The sequence below is a fragment of the Hippocampus bargibanti genome, linkage group LG01, assembly GCF_051943395.1.
Source record: "Hippocampus bargibanti isolate YZ-2025 linkage group LG01, ASM5194339v1, whole genome shotgun sequence".
Taxonomy (NCBI): Eukaryota; Metazoa; Chordata; class Actinopteri; order Syngnathiformes; family Syngnathidae; genus Hippocampus; species Hippocampus bargibanti.
In genome coordinates, this window is record NC_142734.1 from 13,317,283 (window position 1) to 13,339,346 (window position 22,064).

Consider the following 22,064-nt stretch of genomic DNA (forward strand, 5'->3'; position numbering starts at 1 on the left):
TTGAGGGTTTGTTTTTTTTAATTCAAATTTTAGCTGGTCTTGACCTACTTTTTGTTGTCTTTGTTCGAGAAGACGGTCCGATGTTTTCTTTCAAACAAAATGAAGAGTTGATAGACTTAATTGTTTTATTTTTTTATTATTGTGTCCAAAATTCCTTATTGTTTAGGGAATTATCTTGAAGCAAATCTATTTTCTGTAATGTTGATAAATACAAGCAGCATTCTGTGCCAAGAAGCACCGGCAACTTTAATGTTGTCGGTGCTCAAGCATTTGTATTTTTTGGATTACTGTTATTGTTCCAAGTGTCATAACAGAACATGTTTTTTTGTTTGTTTTGTGGGTGTGTTTTGACTGTCACCAAAACTAAACTCGTATTACCTCAAAGAAATCTCTTTGTAACATTGTTTTCACAACGTAAGCACACAAACAAACAAACAAAAAGTTGGATTTACTCTGTGTGTTTAGTTTTTTTAAGGGGCCAAAAAAACTGTTTACATGTTTCGCTACGAAAAAAAAATCCGGTTGTATGTTTAAGCCAGCTCTTTTGGAGTGTTTTGTTTAAATACTCCCACTAGTTGTAGAGCATATTAACCCATAGAGTTATCGTATTTCATAGATTTACCATTTTTTTGTCCTTTCTTTTAACTAAAATTACAACTGAGAAGGGTTTTGCATTTTAGGATTTCATTGCTACAACTAAACAAGTTAGCTTATGTTTTATACTTTTTTTTTAAACATTCATTTAAACTGTTAGCAAAAAAAGTACTGTATATATTTTTTAATCTTCTGTTGAGTTTGTATTCAATAAAAGATGGTTTTGGCTGATTTCAAACAGTCTTGTCCTATTGTCATGAATCAACTGAATTAAAACGATTGTCTTTATTTTGAACACAAAAATCGGTAATTTTCAAAATTACATGAAAATTGAATAGATCCACTTTTCTATGAACTAGTCAAAGAAGAAAATAAATATAAAGAGGAAAACAATTTTGACAAAGGATAAGAGGATGATTATCTAAAAATACCACATGATCAAAAGGGGGTATGTTTGTGAAAATATCAATTTAACCAGACTTCCATTTGTCCTTACTTCAGATCCTACATTGACTGAATTGAGTTCTGGCGCGACTTGCATGACTTTTGCTCCAGAAACGTATTTGGAACTTGAATATTGTGACTTCAGACTTTACCTATCTGGTACATGATGTTTACGAGATGAACAGTCACAACATGGGTTCTTTTCTGTTTCATATTTGACATCGAAAACTGTTCATCCTTTCTTGTGACTTCGACTCAGATCAGATTTTGCACTCAAATATGCAGAGAGACACAAGGAAATCCAAAGTACATTGTAATTGCAACTTGCGTGTGGAAATACGGTTAATTAGTTCGTAGCTAGCCGCTGTGGGCCTTCATGCAAGTTTTTGCTCGAGTAGTACCGTCGGTGTTACCACATCGCCAACCTTAAAGGACAACCGACGTCTCCGGACAAGTTGTGTCCATAATTTGTAAAATGGCTTCAAATGACTTCTACCGAGTGTATTTTACAAAGATTCCATTTTTGGGTGCGACATTCCCCCCTGCCCGTTTGCCTCAAAATGACACGGAATAAATCCTTTAATCGATTGCAAACATGTATGCTTTCCTCTTCAGAACTAGTTGAATCATATTCATAACTGGATGTGTAACAAGAAAGCATATTATCCGAATCTGAAGCCATTGTTTTTATTCTCCAGCAATGCAAGACGTCTTGGCGTGACGTCACGAACTGGGGGCGGGCCTTTCTGAAAATGGCCAATTCGCAGCTCGATTTTTTGCAGATTTTGGTCACTTTAAGTCATTTTTCTTGGTGTTTTGCATTTGAATAAAAATATCATACTGCGTGTTTTGGGTATTTTAGATGCTATCCAAACAAGGGCGCGGAAAATCCTACTGGACCCTCCGCACCCTGCCCACCACCTTTTCCAGCTACTCCCCTCAGGCAGGCGCTACCGATCCATGTGCACCAAATCCAGCAGACATTTAAACAGCTTCTTCCCCCAAGCCATTAACTCTTTGAACTCTTCAACAGTAGCCAAAATGGAACTGTATAGTGCCACTTAGCAATTTTTTTGACGACGATACTAGTGCAGCGTGTTCTACCGGAAACAAATTCCTTGTGTGTTCTACATACTTGGCAATAAAGATGATTCTGATTCTGATTCTGATAAAACGTTTTTCTGATGTTCCAGACATGACGTCAGGTCAGGCATCGTAATCAACTTGAAAACAAGACTTCCTGAATATTCAGCGCGAGTCTTAAAACGTAAAATATAGCTATATGCGGTGGAATCTTTGTAAAATACACTCAGTAGAAGTCATTTGAAGTGATTTTACAAATTGTGGACACAACTTGTTCAGAGGCGTCGGTTGTCCTTGAAAGTCTGAATAGTGTGTTCATTAGTTTCATTTTACGGCTCATTTTTTTTCGTGGAAATGATTACATTTGAGATATAGAGGTTAATACGGCAATACGGGCCATGAGCTCAGCGGGGGGCGCTGGCGCCAGGGTGGGGATCATTGTTTGAGGCGAAGTGGCCCCAAGCTCCCTCTGTTTCAGCTGGTTTAAATGCCCAGTCCACGCTGAGGGAGTCCGCCATGGTGAGTCCACAAACAGGCATTTTTCAGTTTTTAAATTTTCTTCAGTTCGCTTCAAAACAATGGTTTGGGTAAATTAACCACAATACTTGCACACTCCGAATTGGTTTTAAGTTGGGGAACTGAATAACTTTATGGCGAAGATAAACGTTCACGTGAATGGAAGTAACTTCATTTCGTTGAGTGACTTGTGGTATTATATTCAATTTTACTTAATCAATTGAAAATGGGATGATATCACAAACGTCGGTGCCAAATTTCGTTATTAAGCATCTCATCTGCTAGTTATCCATCGTGTTTTGCGGTATTGTTTTGATCGATAGTTTTTCACTGGATTGGTTTTCGCCATGCGGATATTAAATAGCAAAATAAATAGCAGCTATTTGGTGTTGATATCTGCGGTCGTCTGATTTGGGTTCGGTGCGAGTACGACCAATGTTTGAAAACGCGAATCCAATCTGACCCCAAAACAGTTTACGGAAATGCGCCAATGTCGTTGATGCTATTGGTTATTTTGCTCTCCGCGTCGAGAAAACGCCACTTTCGGTCACCAACACCGAAGAATTTATCGTGTATGTCTGCCTGCGTGAAACGACAATAATAATTGTACAATTATGTTATTTTTCCTGATTCGTTTGATATACTGTATATTTTACGTACTTTAAAGTCCGTTTTCGAACAAATGTTGAAATACCACGATATTCATTCCTGCTTTGTTCACTATCCCGTGATCCATTACGTTTGGTAGTCAGTCTTGCCAAATACGAAAATCCTCGTGTGCGAATTAACCTTTTCAAGATAACATCCACACGAAAAAAAGACATTATCAATTTTTTCCCCGTTTTTCTCGCATGCCTTGAGATTACACCCCCCCCCCCCCCCAAAAAAAAAAAATAAAGTAAAACAAACAATGCCCTCTTATCGCTGCATTTAATTGCGTTTCCCTGTTTGAAGGTTCTCACGGGCAACTGGCCTCTGCCAGACAATCGAGAAGAAGAGCCACCCAAAACGTTGCCTCCTGCACATGAACTGCTGGTCACGGCCAAGCAAGAAAAGGATAAAGATGTTATATGGGACTTGTGTGATTCAGATTCCTCAGGCAACACAGACCATTCATCTGGTGGGACACTCTTCAAGGGGTGTTGGGGCCACACTGGAAGACACAAAAAATATGCTACCTGGTAAAACTACTGGTAATAGTTTTGACCTAAATTCAAATATTTTGGGGAAAAGTGATGGAACACGTCTCCCACTTATCCTACACCCCTCATGTCTCTTGGCACAGAATGCTGCTTGTATTTGTCAACATTACAGAAAATAGATTTGCTTCAAGATATTTCCTAAACAATAAGGAATTTTGGACACAATAATAAAAAAATACAACAATTAAGTCTATCAACTCTTCCTAAATAACAACAATCAAAAAGTCATTCACTGCAGACCATGTGCAAAAATGTGTCCACTCCAGTGCCAGGGTTTTTGTCATTTTCACTCAAATTGCAGGACCCACAGTATATTGAGTTTTAGGACTACATAAACATTCAATTCAGCGTAAGAAATCGTAGACTCTCTTCTTTCATCAGAAAAAAAGTTTATTCCTCAGTTAAATGTGTCTAGAGAAGTGGTTGTTAAACTGGGTTTGATCAAACCCTAGGGGTTCAGTGAGTCGGTCTCAGGGGTTCCTTGGATCCTCTGCCGTAGAGGTCCACCCCTCAGTCTCGTCTGCAGTTATTGGGCACAGCCATTGAAAGAAAGGTTCGGTGAATGAGCATATGAAACTTGTGGGGTTCGGTGCCTCCAACAAGATTAAGAACCACTGGTCTTTAGTTATCTGAGCTTGAAATGGGGGCAGCTGTACAAAATGCAATACAATACATACATATTGCTTTATATAGCGCTTTATCAACAGCTGAAGCTGTAACAAACCACGAACATGGACAAAAAAGCAAATGCTGCCCCCTCATAGAAGGGGAAAACATTGCCAAAGGTCTGACCAGCGATGTATTGGCACCCCGCAATAAAAACCACAACCCAAACAAATTCGGCAATGGCGCTCCACATCACACTTTTCAATTCTTGAATAAATTTGGGAATTGGATTGGATTTACCTTTATGTGTCTCGCAGTGGAGAAATTTACATTTAACCGCAGCAGAGTTATGAAAGGAAGAGGAAAGGAAAGAAAGTAGAGGCATGAAAAGAACAGCAGCGAATGATTTAACATTGAAAGATTCATATTTTTTTCTGGGGAAAATGAGGCACGTTTTGGAATGTTTAACATGAACTCTCTTGAAAAATTTAAATATTTTTTAAAATTTGCGATTAATCTCGAAATCAAAGTGTTTTTATGGGATTAAACGTCATTTTATTCGCACAATAATAAAAAATTCAGTATGCACTGATTTTTTAAAAAACTGGTTTCTATTGAAAAAAACTACATCTTTATTGTGCAATATTTTTTTTTTAAATATGACTTTAATCTTATAAAATAAATATTTTTTTTCCTCAAAATATAACTTTAATCTTTTGAGATAATTTACAGAAATCTATGCAGTAATGTGTTTTTAGAATTGCTTTTACCTTCATATATGTATTGTCTTTTTCTCATCGTATTCATTTTTTGCTTTTTCCAGTGTGGCGCAAATGCTCTATGTTCATAATCAAGCTAACCTCGCCCAATGTTAATTTTTGTTTCATTTGTTTGTTAGACGTGATTGACGTCACAGAAATGGTCACACAATTTCGGATTGGGGAACGTTTCAAGTCAAAAAGTAAGATCTAGTATTTCCACCTCCATCCATTCCATGATTGTTGTTTTGCACATTGAGTTGAGTTTTCATGCAAATGAAGCACTCCTCACCACACCCATACAGGCTACATGCACATATCCTTTGTTACTACGTTGTTTATTCCATAGACGAGCACAGGCAGCGGGGTGCTGAGTGGGCATAGGAGCGGTCACAGCCAACAAACAGTGAAAGTAGCTACTTTCATTGTTTTGTTATGCATATTATTCAGATAACTTAAATCAGGTTTTAACTAGGTGAAATGCTGCTGTCAATATTTTGTACTTTTACTTTTCCGGTATTTTTGACATTCCCTGTGGAAATTTTGTTTCCCCGCCCTTTTTTAAATTAAATATGTAAAATAATCTAAACTAGAGGTCCCCATCCTCCACTCCACATACTGGTACTGGGGCACACCAAGATGTGTATTTTTTCTTTTTTTCTGAGTGTGAGTCAAATAAACCACCATCTAACTAACACCTTCCAACCCATTGATTAGCTTCCAAATCACAATATCAGGGATGAGAATTTTCCGCAGATCGGCGGATTTCCAACTTTTTCAGACCAAAATGACCAGATAAAACGAAAGATAATTTCCTGTTTCGGCTTGTGCCTCTCTCTCTCTCTCTCTCTCTCTCTCTCTCTCTCTCTCTCTCTCTCTCTCTCTCTCTCTCTCTCTCTCTCTCTCTCTCTCTCTCTCTCTCTCTCTCTCTCTCTCTCTCTCTCTCTCTCTATATATATATATATATATATATATATATATATATATATATATATATATATATATATATATATATATATATATAGCAGTGACGTGCGGTGAGGTTCATGGCTGGTGAGGCACTGACGTCATCACAGTCAGATTTACAAACATATGAACTCTACAGAGTAGCTTATTCACCATTTGATTGGCAACAGTTAACGTGTTTTGTTTAAAATGTCATGTCAGCATTCTTTATATAAACTGTAGCATAGAAAAAAGAATTTAAAAAATGTGATTATCGTGTTAGCTTTACTTAGAAATGAAGTCCATGTGCCGCTCCTTCTGAAGAAAGGCATCAATAACTGAAAGTTAAAAATTAAAATAAAATAAACACTGTAGTACAATGTTTACAATGTAAAGTGACTCTACATTATATACACCAGCTAAACTGTAGAAATTTAGTTCATATACCAAAAGTGTTTGAACACTTTAATAGCGATATGCAGAGGGAGAGCAATGCGGTCTCACTGCATAGCAAGCCAGCACAGTTAGCATAGTGATTGCGCAATCCACGGTGAGGCTCAGCCGGCTGGTGCCTCCCCACTCGTCTCTACTCAGTATTTGAACGGTAAATGTAAAAATTCTGCGATTTTGAAAAAACAATTCAACGGTGAAGTTAAATGGAAAAGAACTTTAAAGTAGAAATCACTAAATAAATATAACTGTTTATGTATTTTTTTCATTTGATATTTCCATGATGACCGGTGAGGCTGTGCCTCACCTGCCTCCCCTGACTGCACGTCACTGATATATACATAGACATAGATAGATAGATAGATAGATAGATAGATAGATAGATAGATAGATAGATAGATAGATAGATAGATAGATAGATAGATAGATAGATAGATAGATAGATAGATAGATAGATAGATAGATAGATAGATAGATAGATAGATAGATAGATAGATAGATAGATAGATAGATAGATAGATAGATATTAACTGGTCTGACTACATATAGATATTAACTGGTCTGTGACTCAAAAAGGTTGGGGACCCATGACCCATGTGATAATCCATGTTAGATATAGCTGAACATCACAGTCCAAACGTTTTAAAAAGGTCAATACAAAAAATGAGAATGTCACATTTACATCCTCTTGAACAGAAATGGTGAAACATCAGCAGATGTCACGAGTAGTACTGCAGCTTTCTTGTCTTTGCAGTTATTCCAGCTTCAAATGAATCTCCAGCAGAATTAATGTATGTGTTGAGCAGTGACGATGAGAAAGATGATGATTTTGATGACATCAACTTATCCAACTTTCCGGCCTGTGACAATGGTACAAGCATACTTTTGTCTCTTATTTTTCCCAATATTTTGATCAAAACAGAATACGCGAGAAATTAATGAAGGCAACACTTATTTTGACAAGAAGTTTGGATGTTGTTTGCTACATCATGGCAAGTGAAATGTGATTTTCCATAAAATGTTCATTTGTTGAATTTCCCCTCACACTTTTCCTCGTTGAGCTCACAGCTTTGCTGAGCTTGATCCCGTTCGACTGTTGGTCCATCAGATTCACACCTACAAATCCACAACTTTCAATCTTCAGTGAACCTGACATATGTTGTGAATGTGGCAGGGACCATTGCTACCCTGGAACCGTGGGGTGAAGATGCAAACTCCACACAAAGCGGCGGGAGGCATGATTCAAAGCCAAAATTTCAAAAATGTGAGACAAATCGATGCGTTCGCCTCTCATCCAATGTGCTTGCTTTCTGCAATTGAGAAGTCGTTTTTACTTAAACAATCAATGATCAAGTTATTTTCAATAAGTGCTTTTCCATTGCTTCTCATGAAGGCTTGATCAAATCAGGAATCATAGAAAAAGTAATAACAAACCAACTGAAGAAAGAAACCAGCATCTCCACCAGTACACCATCACAGAGCCCGCAAAGCACCGCCAAGCGGAAACGCAAGAAATGCATCTCCAGGAAAAGATCCACAACCAATTGTGACTGGGGGAAGGAGGAGAAAGACGAGTGTGAGAAAAGCAAAGGTAGGTAGAGGTGGTCAAAGGATGTTAACATTCCGCTGGGCATGACATTGGATGTCAAAAACTCGCCAGACCATCTACACAAGAAGAAGTCATTAGCTAGAGTGTACAACAAGATCACCCCATCCAGCAGCGGTACCTACACTCAGCGCAACCAGGCACACCGAGGTGAGATTGGTTTCATTCTCAGCACAAATTACAAATGTTCAATGGATGGATGGAAGGATATTTACTGGATCATTAAGTAAAATAACTCTAATAAGACTATAAAATTAAGGGTCCCCCACTTCCAATGCACTTCAAGTTGAGTGATTTAGTCTTTCTTGCCATCTCATTTATATGTTGCAAAAAAAATCTTTGTCTGTGTGCAGAGGAGATAATTACAAGAATTGTGGACATGAAACTTGACATTGAAGGTTTGTGTGCTCCATCAAGATAAGCCTCCACAAATCCCATCGGCAATCTGTTATCCTTTTCAGCGCCTTGTATTGAAATGAAGTTTGTCATTCCATCCGCAGGCTACTGTCTGTGTTGCGGCAGCGACAATGTGAAGATCTTCCACCCGCTCTTCAAAGGAGGTCTCTGCTTGAGGTGCAAAGTAAGATTGGTCACCTAGTCTAGTAGCCAAATAATGGGACAAGAAACCGTGGGGCCAGTTGTTGTGTACATTACTTCCATCTATCATAAACTGAGTCAGACATCAACACTTGGGTGACCCAGCTGACTCAGGGCAAGAGGCAGGCCAGACTCTGTACTGATCACGAGCCACTGTCAGGGCACTTACCATACTTTCTGCACTGTATGTTGCACTTTTTTGGAGCAAACCCCTCAATCGCAAACATTTTACTGGATTTTGACCAATTGGCAAGACCCACAAATTACTGTGTTATATTTCAATCGAAACATGTAGCCTACCAAAGGAAAGATGAGACGTTCCTGTTTTTTCATCTGTGTAAGCTCTCAGTCGTACAGGAGTGGTCCATTGATGAGAAGGTTTCTTCAGCCGTCATCTTTCCTTTTTTTTCTATGTTTTTCCATTGTTTTTGATTTGCACACCACTACGGTCTCCTCACGTCACTGAATAAAAGAGTTTAAATCAGAGCTCAGACTGTCACACAAAGACCCAATTCCTTAAATGAGTTGACATCAGTGATGGAATTCTGATTGGTTTTGAAATTTCCATTTACCTTAACGTAAAGATGGGAGTATAATGCACCAAAAGTATTCACCAACCACCATAAGAAAATCAGGGAAGAAATTTAGTTTTGGTCAGCAAAGACATTTTGTCCAGTCCCACTACCTTCACCTTAATGTCAGCGATTTTAAACTAAAATGAAAAACATTTCAAATCCAACTGGAACTCCTTTGCTGCCATCATCACGATCAGGTAAATGGGATTTTCATTTTATATTCAACAGTAGCCAAAATGGAACTGTATAGTGCCACTTAGCAGTTTTTTTGACAACGATACTAGTGCAGCGTGTTCTACCGGAAACAAATTCCTTGTGTGTTCTACATACTTGGCAATAAAGATGATTCTGATTCTGATTTTGGATGCCAGTCCAACCTTAACTCTTCCTGGTATCTGTTTTTGTCAATTTAATTTTCCCCCAAAATGTGACTTTCAGCTGAACATGAGATTTTTGTCTACTTCACGTCATGACATTTTTTTCCACGGTGCAGTGTTGAGTGTTTAACACACAAGCCTTACTGTGCAGGGGTTCAGTTCAGGGTTCGATTCTGGCAGTGGCCTTCCTGTGTGAAGTTTCCATTTTCTCCTCATGCCTGTGTGGGTTTTCTCTTGTTACTCCGGTTTCCTCCCACATTCCAAAACATCAATGGCATTTAAACGGAACACTCTACATTGTCTCTTGGTATGAGTGTGAGCACGGATGGTTTTTCGTCTATGCGATTGTCTGGCAACCAGTTCAGGATTTAACCACCCCACTGCCCGATGACAGTAGGCTCCAGTACACCTCGACCCTTGTGAGGATAAGTGGATTCAAAGTGGAATGATAGATGGATGGAAAGTACAACGACTGAAACTACAAAAAGCCTTATCATAGATTTGATTCCTAAACTCTGAAGAATCTGTACACTTCACAATTTCACAATGCTTTGCTGCAGGATAATTTCACGGAGACCTTCTACCGCTACGACGAAGATGGCTACCAGTCCTACTGCACCATCTGCTGCTATGGCCTAGAAGTCATTCTGTGCGGGAATGATGGTTGCTGCAGGTCTGTTTGCCCATCATCTTTTGCCTTCCTTCAAGACCACTCACCAACCACTTTGCCTCTTGTCCAAGATCCTACTGCAATGACTGCCTCAATATCCTGGTGGGCCACGGGACCTTTGACACACTCAAACATGTGGACCCGTGGATCTGCTATTTGTGTCAGGACCACCAAACTCACCGCGCCCTCATTCCCAGAGAGGACTGGAGCATTCGCGTCCAGCAGTTCTTTGCTAACAACAGCGCCATGGAGTTTGTGAGTCTTGTCATGACATCCTTTGTCCCACATTTCAAAGTATCAGCATTTGCCTGTTTAGTTTTGAATTGCCCTCATTTGCATAGTACCAAAATCGTGCGCTCCTGTGCATAGGAGTCCCATAATTAATCATTCCACAGACACATTTAATCCAGAGAAGCAATGTTCTACTGCATCAATTGAAGAACTTTGCAATGGCTTAATTCTGTCTGCAAAAATCTGCTGTATAGTGTAGCTCCCATAAAAACCAGACTGTGCAAACTTGAATCTGAGTCTTGATTGGATGATGCCATGGGTACTAACTGGATCCCATAAACCTGACCATCCTCTCTCTGATCCCTCTACTGTGCACATACTTTTATATAGATGTGAAAATTATTTTGTTTGCTTTGAAATATCTTCATGATTTGGTCCGTTAGTACGTAGGTGATATGCTGATGCCAGACTCCCCGTTTCCTTCACCGAGGGCTGCGGTTCTGGCTCTTATAAAACTAAATTAACGCTGCGCGATGGTATATCTGATAGATATGACGTGGTAATGCCCCAATCCAAGTGTGAGGCATATTTAATATGATGTAAATATTCGGCATTTTAGGTGTCGGGGGAATTAATTATGATGCAAATATTTATTATTTGAAATACATTAATTATGGTCTAATACAATCAGATATGCTTGAGAATTAAGGAATTATAAGAAGCGTGATGTTTGAAATATTTTTCCATTTTGTCGTCTGTCCGCTCCCACTATAGGAGCCCCACCGCGTTTACCCGTCCATCCCCACGAAGCTACGAAAACCCATCCGAGTTCTCTCACTTTTCGACGGCATTGCAACAGGTCAGCACATCCACACATGTACCAAAACCATGACAATTTTATTGTTATTGTCATTTTATTTAATTTTATTTTTTATTGTAACCATAAGATATGTTTTAGTCTATATCTTGAACATGTGTCACTATCTGAGGTGACTATGTTTCCGTCTCAAATGTTAGTAGGTTTCAGAATTGCATCTTCTTGAGTGTGGCAATTATCAGGTGTGACCATGTTTTAGCATCAGTTGTGAGCATGTTTCAGGATCAGAGTTGATTATTTTTCAATATTAATTGTAAACATGCTTTATTATCAGGTGCAAGCATGTTTCATTATCAGACCTGAACATGTTTCAGAATGAGAAGTGATAGTTGCTTACAGTAATTAATGGGTGCAAACATGACAATGCAACAACAGTACTAAATAATACAGTAAAGATCCTGGAAACAAGCTCACGTTTTGTAATGTTGGTTTGAACATGCTAACTGGTTCACACCTGATATTGACACATTGATGCCATATTAGCACTCTCGCCTTTGCTGTTTACACCTCATTGTGCAGTGTTCAGACCAAGTGGGAATATGTTAACAACCGCTGTATTGAGTGTTCCCCACTAGCTTTAACATGGGCCCGTCCTGTCGCAGGATACCAGGTTTTGAAGGACCTCGGCCTTAAGATCCACACGTATGTCGCCTCAGAGATTTGTGAGGATTCAATCGCAGTCGGGCTCGTTAACCACGACGGGAAGATCGTCCATGCTGGTGACACCCGATGCATCACCAAAAAACTTGTACGAGCACACACACACGCACACACATACAAACAGTGCGATCAAGTTGAATTCAGTTACATCCAAATCCACTTTTTTCCCTTATAGGTTGAGAAATTGGGTCCTTTTGACTTGCTGATTGGTGGAAGCCCTTGTAACGACCTTTCCATTGTGAACCCCATCAGAAAGGGACTCTTCGGTCTGTTGATTAATGGGCCAGAGTTACTGATTATTTCCTTCAGAGATTAACAAGATCACTGCCTTCTGAAATGTCTGTGTTTCCTTCCTCAGAGGGTTCAGGCAGGCTCTTCTTCGACTTCTACCGCATCCTACAGTTGCTTAAGCCCAAAGAAGACGACCAACGGCCATTCTTCTGGCTCTTTGAGAATGTCGTCTTCATGAACATACAAGACAAAGTCAACATCTGCCGCTTTCTTGAGGTTCTTCTCCTCTCCCCACCCTGTCATCTGTTCTCCCTCCCCTCACAATGGCGAACTGACACTCTCGATTGACAGTGCAACCCGGTTCTGGTGGATGCGGTTAAAGTGAGCCCAGCCCACAGAGCACGCTACTTCTGGGGGAACATTCCAGGGATGAGCAGGTCACTAACATGAATCACATACTCACGCTGACGTATCGATAATCTCATCATTGTAAAGAATTCATCTTTCATCTTTCACACGTTTCTTTACAGCCAGTCACCCCTCCACCTCAAGTTTTATTCTTGGGGGAAAAAGATGACTTTATTGTCATTTTCTTTCACAAAACATACCGTATTTTTCAGACAATAAGTCAATGAATGGTGTATTTGCACCTTGTAGTCCATCTGTTTTCCGATCCGCCGATCCTCACAAGGGTCACGGGATTGGGGGGGGGGGGGGTGCTGCAGCCTATCCCAGCTTCCTTTGGGAGTAGCCGGGGGAACCCTGAACTACATTTTTGAAAAGGATCGTTGGATTGGGGATGTGTCCAATCTACTGAAAGAACACCATAACACTTAGATGTATCATGTCACCTTTTTCATTGCATGTGAGTGATGTTTTGTCTCCCAGGCCCATTGCAGCATCTCAGAGTGACAAGTTGAGCCTGCAAGACTGTTTGGAGATTGGAAGGGAAGCCAAGGTGAGTGACTTTACACACACCATGTTGCTTTAAGAACACAGGAATCTTTATTGTTCCGTTGTCAGTCACAGTAACTCAAAAGTGTGTTGAAAATTTTGTTGATGCATGTCAGAGTTGCGAGTAAGTCAATTCATACAACTTTGCACAGTGACAGATTTCTCTATTCACAAGAGCCTCTTGGCACTTATTGTTTGCACTTGCATGAGTTAACTGTCCTAATGTTATAAACATCCTTTTCTCACGGTTCCTTAGCAGTCTTGTATTGTCAACTACTTTGTTTTCTCAATTAAATGCATAGGAAACTTGAAGCGTAGTTTATGCTTGACCACTTATCGGTCAGCTAGAGTGCCAAGTTAACAGAGCTGTTGTTTTTTTTGGGTCTCCCTGTAGTTCACTAAAGTGAGAACCATCACCACCAGCCAAAATTCACTGAAGCAGGGCAAAAATGTAGCGTTGCTTCCAGTCCTCTACCAAAGCAAAGAAGACAACCTTTGGATAACCGAACTGGAAAAGTACAGACTCTGTGTGCCTGTGTGAATAGGCGTATGTGTGCACGTGTGCGCTTGTGCTTGTAAAAATTGGGTGAATAAATGTATGCGGGCCAAATTCTGACTAAAGTTTTCACCTGTGACCCATTGTTAGGATATTTGGCTTTCCCAAGCATTACACGGATGTGAGGAACATGAACCGGCAGCAGAGGCAGAAGGTGTTGGGCAAGGCTTGGAGTGTTCCCGTCATCCGGCACCTTTTTGCCCCACTCAAGGACTACTTTGCCTGCGAGGAGCTCTCCCCCGCCAGCATGCCCAGCCCAGCCCAGCCACTGCCACACATGTCCCTCGAGTGACGCAGAGTGTCTTTCAAACAAAAACAACAACAACAAAGAAAAAAGGAATATTTGGCCTTTTTCAGTATTCTTCCCTGCAATTGTGTCGGTTCAGAAAACTACATTTATATATGCATAAAATTTAAACAGCTAGAACAAGTACGTGAACCCTTTCGAACAGCTTGGATTTCTGCATAAATTGGTCATAAAAACTGCTTTGCATTAAAACCTTTTTAAACTAATGACACACAAACAAACTGTGCCCATACTTTTACTGAAGGGTGGAAAAAAAGATGACCCAGATAGAGTCAGGAGTCAGTCAACCGTGACTCGATTTAATGTGAAGAGATTCATGAAGTGTTGGTAAAAGCCGTTCGGCCTTTTAAAAACAGATTCAGTACTTTTTCTTTTTCATTTTTCCATGTGTGATTACAAAAAAAAACATTTGAGATAACTGCTGCCAAAGCCAAAGTGTTCATTTTTTTTCTTACAACTGTATACATCCCCCAAAATGTGTCCACTCTTCATTGCCCATTAATCAAAATTTTCTTAAGTGTGTTTTCATTTATGTTTTTATATTTTCTTAAATTCAGTGCAATTTGCTTCCATTTAACTCAGAAGAGTTATCTATATCAATTCACACCAAATTTGTGAGACGTATAGCATTTATGGGTAGTCAAAGCATGAGTACATTTTTGGAGTCATCCTCTTCATTGTGTTCTGTAATATATTGAAGATGCAGTCTGCAATAACCGATGGCACATTTGGATGTGTTTACTTTTAAAACTGAGTAAATGATCAGACGTGCACATTGGTCACGAGAATAATGGACATTTTCTAAAAATGTTCCAAATATGAAATTTTCTTGTAATGTTGGATCATGCCACAGAATCTCAATTGTGTCAGGTCAGGACAATGTGTGGTCCACTCCAGTAAGTGGATTGCCTTTTCTAAGACATTGTTGATGTATTTGCATGACCTACTTTTGTGAAAATCACTGTATTTTCCAAACCCATGATTTTCATTTAGAGCAGGGGTGTCAAAGTCATTTTTTGCCGCGGGCCACATTGTAGGGCCGTTATGAATTTGAGGAACCCATTAGAATGTTTAAATCCCTTCAAATATTACATATAGAGCACACAGCAAATTAATGAATAACTCGTTTTCAAATCTGAAGTCGAGAATAATGACTTTTATTGTGGTTGATATCCAAAAATATGAAATTTTGGCTCAGATATTAGCAATCATCATGGAATTTAACAAGTTTGATTTGCTTTCGTGGGCCGAAAAAAAATGATGTGGCGGCCCGGATTTGGCCCGAGGGCCTTGACTTTGACACCTGTGATTTAGAGTATTTGACGTTTGAAAACCTGGATGTCGTTTTTTTCTTTTGTTGTTTTTAACATGTTTAATATTACCGTTTTATTTTTAATCCTGTGCGGCCAAAGATTGTACAAAAGCCCAAATCAAACATTGAAATGAAAAATAAATGGCATTGTGTGTTTTTTTTTTTTTTTAATTTGGGATCATTTATGTGTGTGGATGTCACTTCTAGATTGATCCGTGTGTTTGTGTACACTTTTGTTCAGTGCTGTATTCCGTTATTTTTGTGTGCTTCGCCTCTCCACTGCACTAGGTAGCGAGCGTGTACTCGCACGTTGACGTTAAGGCTAAAATAAGTCGAAGAAGAAAGTAGAGCTAAAAGAGGAAGGGGGAAAAACCCAAACGCTTTATTTAGTTTTTCCGCTGCCGGTGGACTTGAGTTGGACCGAACAGTTCCAAACATAACACAAAGGAACGAGTAAGAGCTCTGGCCATCGAGGTGGGTTCTTCGTCGACTGTCGCTAACCTTCCACCGAGCCTCTGCGTTGAAGCGACAGTGGCCGGCTTGAGACAGCGAAAAAAACTCGCCTGTCTCACTTCCCTGTTACTTCAAAACAAAACGTTCGACCCACACACGTATTAAAACAGTAACACGTCGGTTTAGTGGAGATGAGTTCCAACCGTGTGAAGTCGTAATGACAGAAAGTTTTGTTGGACTCCTGGTTTCGTCTGTCTGGAGAGCCTTTAGCACATTTGAGCTAAACTGCTAACAACGCGGCCCTCTTGTGTCACACACATTCAAATCACTCCTTTTCAAGTTTGTCACATGGCCAAATAGTCAAGAATAACCAGCTGTGATACAATTACCCGCTTGTTTATTGTAAATTATAATACTTGCATAAAGGTCATCATCTTTCTGTACTTGGAATTCTTTGAAAAGCCGCCCTTTAAGGTGGACGCGAATGTGGGAATGTAACGTCAATGTGTTGTTCTCTTTAAAAAAAATAATTTTCAACCACCCTATTTTGTTTTGTATCGAGAGAGTCCTTCCTAGCAGTAATTGACAGACTCTTCAAGGCCCACATATTTTTTAATCATCTCAAAAAAAGTTGTGCTCAGAGGTGTTAAAATTAGCCGAATAATCCATCATTTCATTATTCAGTTATTTTGATAATCGAAAAAATGATTTTTAGTTTAAAGTGTCCAAATCCTCAGGTTTTAGCCTCTTTCATCATTTATGCAGTCCTTTGTAAAGTAGCCATACATCTTAAATAAAAAATGCCCTTTTTTCAATAAAAAAATTGTCAACAATTTCCCTTTGTTTTCTGGTATATATATAATTATTGAATATTTGTTTTTTTTTTCTTCCAGTGATCTGCTTACAGACAAACAATGGCTGTGAATGTCTACTCCACCTCGGTGACTAGCGAAAACTTGAGTCGCCACGACATGCTCGTGTGGATCAATGACTCTCTACAGATGAACCTCACCAAGATCGAGATGTTGTGTTCAGGTAAGACTCATAATCGTCATTACTGATAGTAGTACATGCCACACATCACATTTATACATGTCCAATGTTTTATGAATGGATTAGATTGAGCCTCAAGTATGTTGCTTCTTCTTCTTTTCCTTTCGGCTTTTCCCTTCAAGGGGTCGCCACAGCAAATCAGTGTCCTCCATCTTTAGAGGTTTGATCCGCATGTTTGTTTTGGCCAAGCTTTTACGTCGGATGCCCTTCCTGACACAACCCTCTGTATTTATCCGGGCTTGGGACCGGCACAAGAAGACTTATGTCCCTTTGTGGCTACAGAACAAGCAACTCACTCAGTAAAAGGCTCCCAAACACAAAATGTTCATCGGCACAGCAACATTCAAAAAAACAAAAACTATACTCACCATTTGATGACAATGCTCTGATCTGACCGTGAAATGGGCATCTTTTTCCCTACATTACTTGAGATTTAGAAATTTGATAAATTTAATATGGTAGATGTTGTAGTTTTTTTGGAATATGTTGATTCTGGCTGTGTCCTGATACAAGTAGTATAGTTACAATATCAAATGTCAACAAGAATGATCACTTGGTGTGGGCAGTGTATATGCTCCTTGATATTACGGTCAAAGTTGCCTTAAAATGCCTCAAACATGGACCTGTTAACAAACAAACATCTGTAGATTGTGTGAAAAGTAAGAACAACAGATGAAATCCTCACTTAGAGAATCAGTGTGCATAGACGGCAAAGGAAGAGGAAGTGATGCGTCGTCAGTCTGCGAATCGCCAAACATGAATCAGTGACGTGACTTTGGCAGAAACCCAGGCAATACAACATTTTTCACACATCAAGAAGTGTTCCGTCTCAGCGATGTAATTTCACAGCTAGACCTAAATCAATATCTCAAGCCAATAAATAATTTGGGGTTTTATGTGACTCAAAATGGAATTTCAGTTCATTTTTTTTGTTGTGAGCATGGTCAAATTCAACTCTTATTTCAAGGCATCACTGTATTTATTTGCATAGGTGCCACCTACTGTCAGTTTATGGACATGTTGTTCCCGGGCTCGGTTCCTGTGAAGAAAGTGAAATTTGGTGCCAAATTGGAGCACGAGTATATCCACAACTTCAAGCTCCTCCAGATTGCCTTCAAAAAGATGAACATCGACAAAGTGAGTGACTCTTTTCTTCAGGTACAGTCAATATTTGAGGCCAAGCGTGCACTACACATGTTTCTCTTTTAGATCATTCCAGTGGACAAGCTCGTGAAAGGCAAGTTCCAAGACAACTTTGAGTTTGTGCAATGGTTCAAGAAGTTCTTTGATGCTAACTATTGTGAAAGCGAGTATGACCCGGTGGAGGCCAGGAAGGGCCAAGATGTGACACCTCCGCCTAATGCCGCCACATCAGCACTTAACAAGCTCCCCAAGAAGGCCATGGGTAGGGGTAGGCACCCCCGCTCATCAAACATGCTGTCCCCACTCTATCTCATCGTTCTCCATCCAATTCATTTCTTGTTGTTCTCTTCAGCTCCTCAGAGACCTCCAGTCGCGAAAGTCGCCCCTAAGGTGGTACCCATAACTGGCAGGAAGTCTGCAAGTGCCACCGTCAACAAGGAGGGGGCAGGGAACCTGTCAGAAGTAAATTACAATAAAAATAAAAGTCTAAATCTTTGGTGTCACCAGTGTGTGACTAATAATGCTTGTGTGCTGGTGTACAGCTGGAGGAACTGAAGTGTACCGTTCAGGACATAGAGAGGGAGAGAGACTTTTACTTCGGTAAACTGCGGAACATCGAGCTTATTTGCCAGGAAAATGAAGGCCAGGGCCATCCCGCACTGCAGAGGATTGTGGACGTTCTCTATGCTGTAGATGTAAGTTTCGTTTTGTTTTGAACAAATGATTTACATAAGGTGTGTGTGTGTCTGTGATACTACAATGAAATTATAACCTGAGAAAGAAAAGGTACTATCACTGATGCAATTTTTTGAAATTATGAGAGGAGTAAAACACACCCGGTGAGGACAGGAGCTGCTGTCGGTCACAGCTCACATCCATGCACTCACAAGCAGATCTGTCCCAATATCCACTTTTTGTGTAGATCTGTTGACAATGTATTTGAAGAAAATATGCGTTCATTTGTTTCTGTGAGGAAGCGGTACGACCATTGTGTAATGGTGATAGAACATGAATGTAAATCTGTCTCAATTCGTTTTTTTGTTGCAAAACAAACAGCAAGTTGTCCTACGTTTTTATCAGTTTTGCCTGTTCCCTTTAAGATTGGCTCCAGATGTTTTATTTAAATTCACTCTGCACTTTCTCTTTTTCTCCAGGAGGGATTTGAGATTCCAGATGCCGAAGAGCCAGAAGAGTTTTAGCACCAATAGACCACCAGTTGCTTTTCCCCCTATGACATCTAAACATCGACGGCGTGGCCAATCTTCGACGTCCTCGCTCAAGTCCTGTGCAAACAGACTGCTGCCGGACTCCTAATTCTTCTCTCAACAAGCTTCCTCCGTGCTGGGAAGTACCTGATATTTCTTATACATGAGTGGAAGAAAATTCTGTGCATTTACGTAAGAAAATTCTAAGTATGTGTGTTCTTATGTGTACCGTAAGTTTTTTTTAATGATCCTCTCTCAACGATGTCTTCTGAAGTCCAAACTTTCAGTTTACCGACCAGGTTCCTTGTCTCTGTTTCTCTCTATCCGCCTTCTGTTTCTACATTCCCAACTGGTTCAACTATTCAAAAGAATCAGCTTACAGTTTTGTTCTATGCTGTCCATATTTGATAGGATTTTTACTTTTAACAAATTATCTTGGGGATATTGGTCCCTGTTGGTGTGGGACGATCAATTCTGTCTTTATCCATAGTCAAAAAAGACAAACCAACAGCGCCGTGTCATATGTTGTGTTGAGAGTCCAACCAAGTTAAATGTAGTGTGGTCATTGTACTGTGTGGGTGTGTACGTGTGTGCGGGTGCATGTGTGTAAAGATATATGTATCTTGACATTATCCTAGGAGCACCCTGCCGGAAACTTGCTCTGGGGTTTGGGTGCCAAAGTGGTGCAAAAATTTGAGCTCGTCGATCAAGACAGTCCTGCCAAATCCTTGAGACGTGCAGCAGTCTCATGCTTTGACGGCCTTGAAACAAGTGAATGTTGCGCACAATCAAACAGTGCCTGTGTGTAGCTTTTTTTTCTGCCTTCTCATTAATAAATAGTTTGCAAATACAGTTTCCTCATTCTGTGTCGGCGGTTGTTTGGAGAGAGAACATCCCAGCAAAGTTTATGCACTCATTAGATTTACATAATTTCATGGCTACCATGATATCAAAGTAAAGTATAACGAGTGCTTGCCAGCTCTTCATTTTCATACCTTTATCCAAATTTTCCACATGATGGCGCCAATGCAGTAAGTAGCAACTTATGTCGAAGATATACTGTACATTACTGTTTTTCATTTCAGATAGGCTGCCAAAAAAGTAATGTAGTTTATTCAATACATTGTAAGAATGAAAATTGTAAAGAGCAATACATTGGGGAGACTATATTTCTCAAAAAAAGACTAGCAACATCGCAGGGATAATACTAGTGGGCCTCAATCGGCAGTACATATGCACCTAAAAGCTAGCAACCACTCATTTGACGACAACGAGGTTAAAATCTCAGCAAAAGAACAGATGTTTGAAAGGGGAGTAAAGAAGCGATTTTCATAAAACAGCGAAATCCTTCACTAAACGATATGGTGGTCTGAGGTTCAATTTGGATCGTTCGTACAGAAGCCTGCTTAGGCAACATAGGATTAGTAATGCTGATGAGGTGATACCGGAGCAAGTGGGGCAATCAGGCCAGTCGTTAGGACAATAGGAACAATCAGTGGAGCCGCAGGGAGTAGTCCTCTGCTCCCAACCTGAGAGCAGAGACATATAGCAATGTCCAGCACCGCCATGTCTGGACAGTGGGGATATATATATATATATATATATATATATATATATATGTGTGTGTGTGTATACATCTATATATATATATATATATATATATATATATATATATATATATATATATATATATATATATATATATATATATATATGTGTGTGTATACATATATATATACATATGTGTGTGTATACATATATATATACATATGTGTGTGTATACATATATATATATATATGTGTGTGTATATATATATATATATAAATATGTGTGTATATATATATATATATATATATATATATATATATATATATATATATGTGTGTGTGTGTGTGTGTATATATGTATATATATATATATATATATACAGTAAAGTCTCGTTATATCGATATTCAAGGGAGTCCGAAAAAATATCGATATAACCGGGACTATCGATATATCCGATCCTGTTTGCATGTAATTTTCTCCGTGCGTGCATAGAAATAGTATCGATATAACCGGGACTATCGATATAACGAGACTTTACTGTATATATATATATATATATATAATACTAGTGGGCCTCAATCGGCAGTACATATGCACCTAAAAGCTAGCAACCACTCATTTGACGACAACGAGGTTAAAATCTCAGCAAAAGAACAGATGTTTGAAAGGGGAGTAAAGAAGCGATTTTCATAAAACAGCGAAATCCTTCACTAAACGATATGGTGGTCTGAGGTTCAATTTGGATCGTTCGTACAGAAGCCTGCTTAGGCAACATAGGATTAGTAATGCTGATGAGGTGATACCGGAGCAAGTGGGGCAATCAGGCCAGTCGTTAGGACAATAGGAACAATCAGTGGAGCCGCAGGGAGTAGTCCTCTGCTCCCAACCTGAGAGCAGAGACATATAGCAATGTCCAGCACCGCCATGTCTGGACAGTGGGGATATATATATATATGTGTATATATATGTGTGTATATATATATATATATATATGTGTGTATACATATATATATATATATATATATATATATATATATATATATATATATATATATATATACATATATATATATATATATATATATATAGATGTATACACACACACATATA

The 22,064-nt window shown here is 39.3% G+C and overlaps 1 protein-coding gene and 1 pseudogene across 3 annotated transcripts; both read left to right on the top strand.

Moving 5' to 3' along the window:
- Window positions 1-2,616: 2,616 nt before the first annotated feature.
- LOC148903172 (DNA (cytosine-5)-methyltransferase 3C-like) lies at window positions 2,617-14,706 on the top strand (annotated as a pseudogene). The gene is made up of 18 exons (XR_016115101.1): window positions 2,617-2,640; window positions 3,592-3,757; window positions 5,344-5,406; window positions 7,353-7,469; window positions 7,773-7,862; window positions 7,992-8,354; window positions 8,558-8,602; window positions 8,705-8,784; window positions 10,314-10,426; window positions 10,495-10,678; window positions 11,429-11,513; window positions 12,134-12,279; window positions 12,367-12,457; window positions 12,550-12,698; window positions 12,774-12,859; window positions 13,311-13,380; window positions 13,771-13,892; window positions 14,023-14,706. The product of XR_016115101.1 is annotated as a DNA (cytosine-5)-methyltransferase 3C-like (transcript).
- A 1,159-nt stretch (window positions 14,707-15,865) lies between these two features.
- LOC148903173 (microtubule-associated protein RP/EB family member 1-like) lies at window positions 15,866-20,257 on the top strand. Of its 2 annotated transcripts, none has more exons than XM_088997512.1 (7): window positions 15,866-16,025; window positions 16,898-17,039; window positions 18,049-18,194; window positions 18,267-18,468; window positions 18,553-18,662; window positions 18,743-18,895; window positions 19,355-20,257. In XM_088997512.1, exons 2-7 carry the CDS (start codon window positions 16,919-16,921, stop codon window positions 19,397-19,399), a joined length of 777 nt encoding a protein of 258 aa, XP_088853638.1. In that variant the 5' UTR covers window positions 15,866-16,025; window positions 16,898-16,918; the 3' UTR covers window positions 19,400-20,257. The 2 variants fall into 2 exon arrangements, with proteins under 2 accessions (XP_088853638.1, XP_088853646.1); XM_088997520.1 differs by having other exon boundaries at window positions 18,267-18,462.
- Window positions 20,258-22,064: the final 1,807 nt, after the last annotated feature.

What these genes read in the sequence shown, in the direction of transcription:
- LOC148903173 (XM_088997512.1), top strand. Translation starts at nt 16,919, where the DNA reads ATGGCTGTGAATGTCTACTCCACCTCGGTGACTAGCGAAAACTTGAGT. An exon ending in CAAGAAGGCCATGGGTAGGG is followed by an intron (nt 18,469 to 18,552) that starts GTAGGCACCCCC and finishes TGTTCTCTTCAG; the next exon opens with CTCCTCAGAGACCTCCAGTC. An exon ending in GGGCAGGGAACCTGTCAGAA is followed by an intron (nt 18,663 to 18,742) that starts GTAAATTACAAT and finishes GCTGGTGTACAG; the next exon opens with CTGGAGGAACTGAAGTGTAC.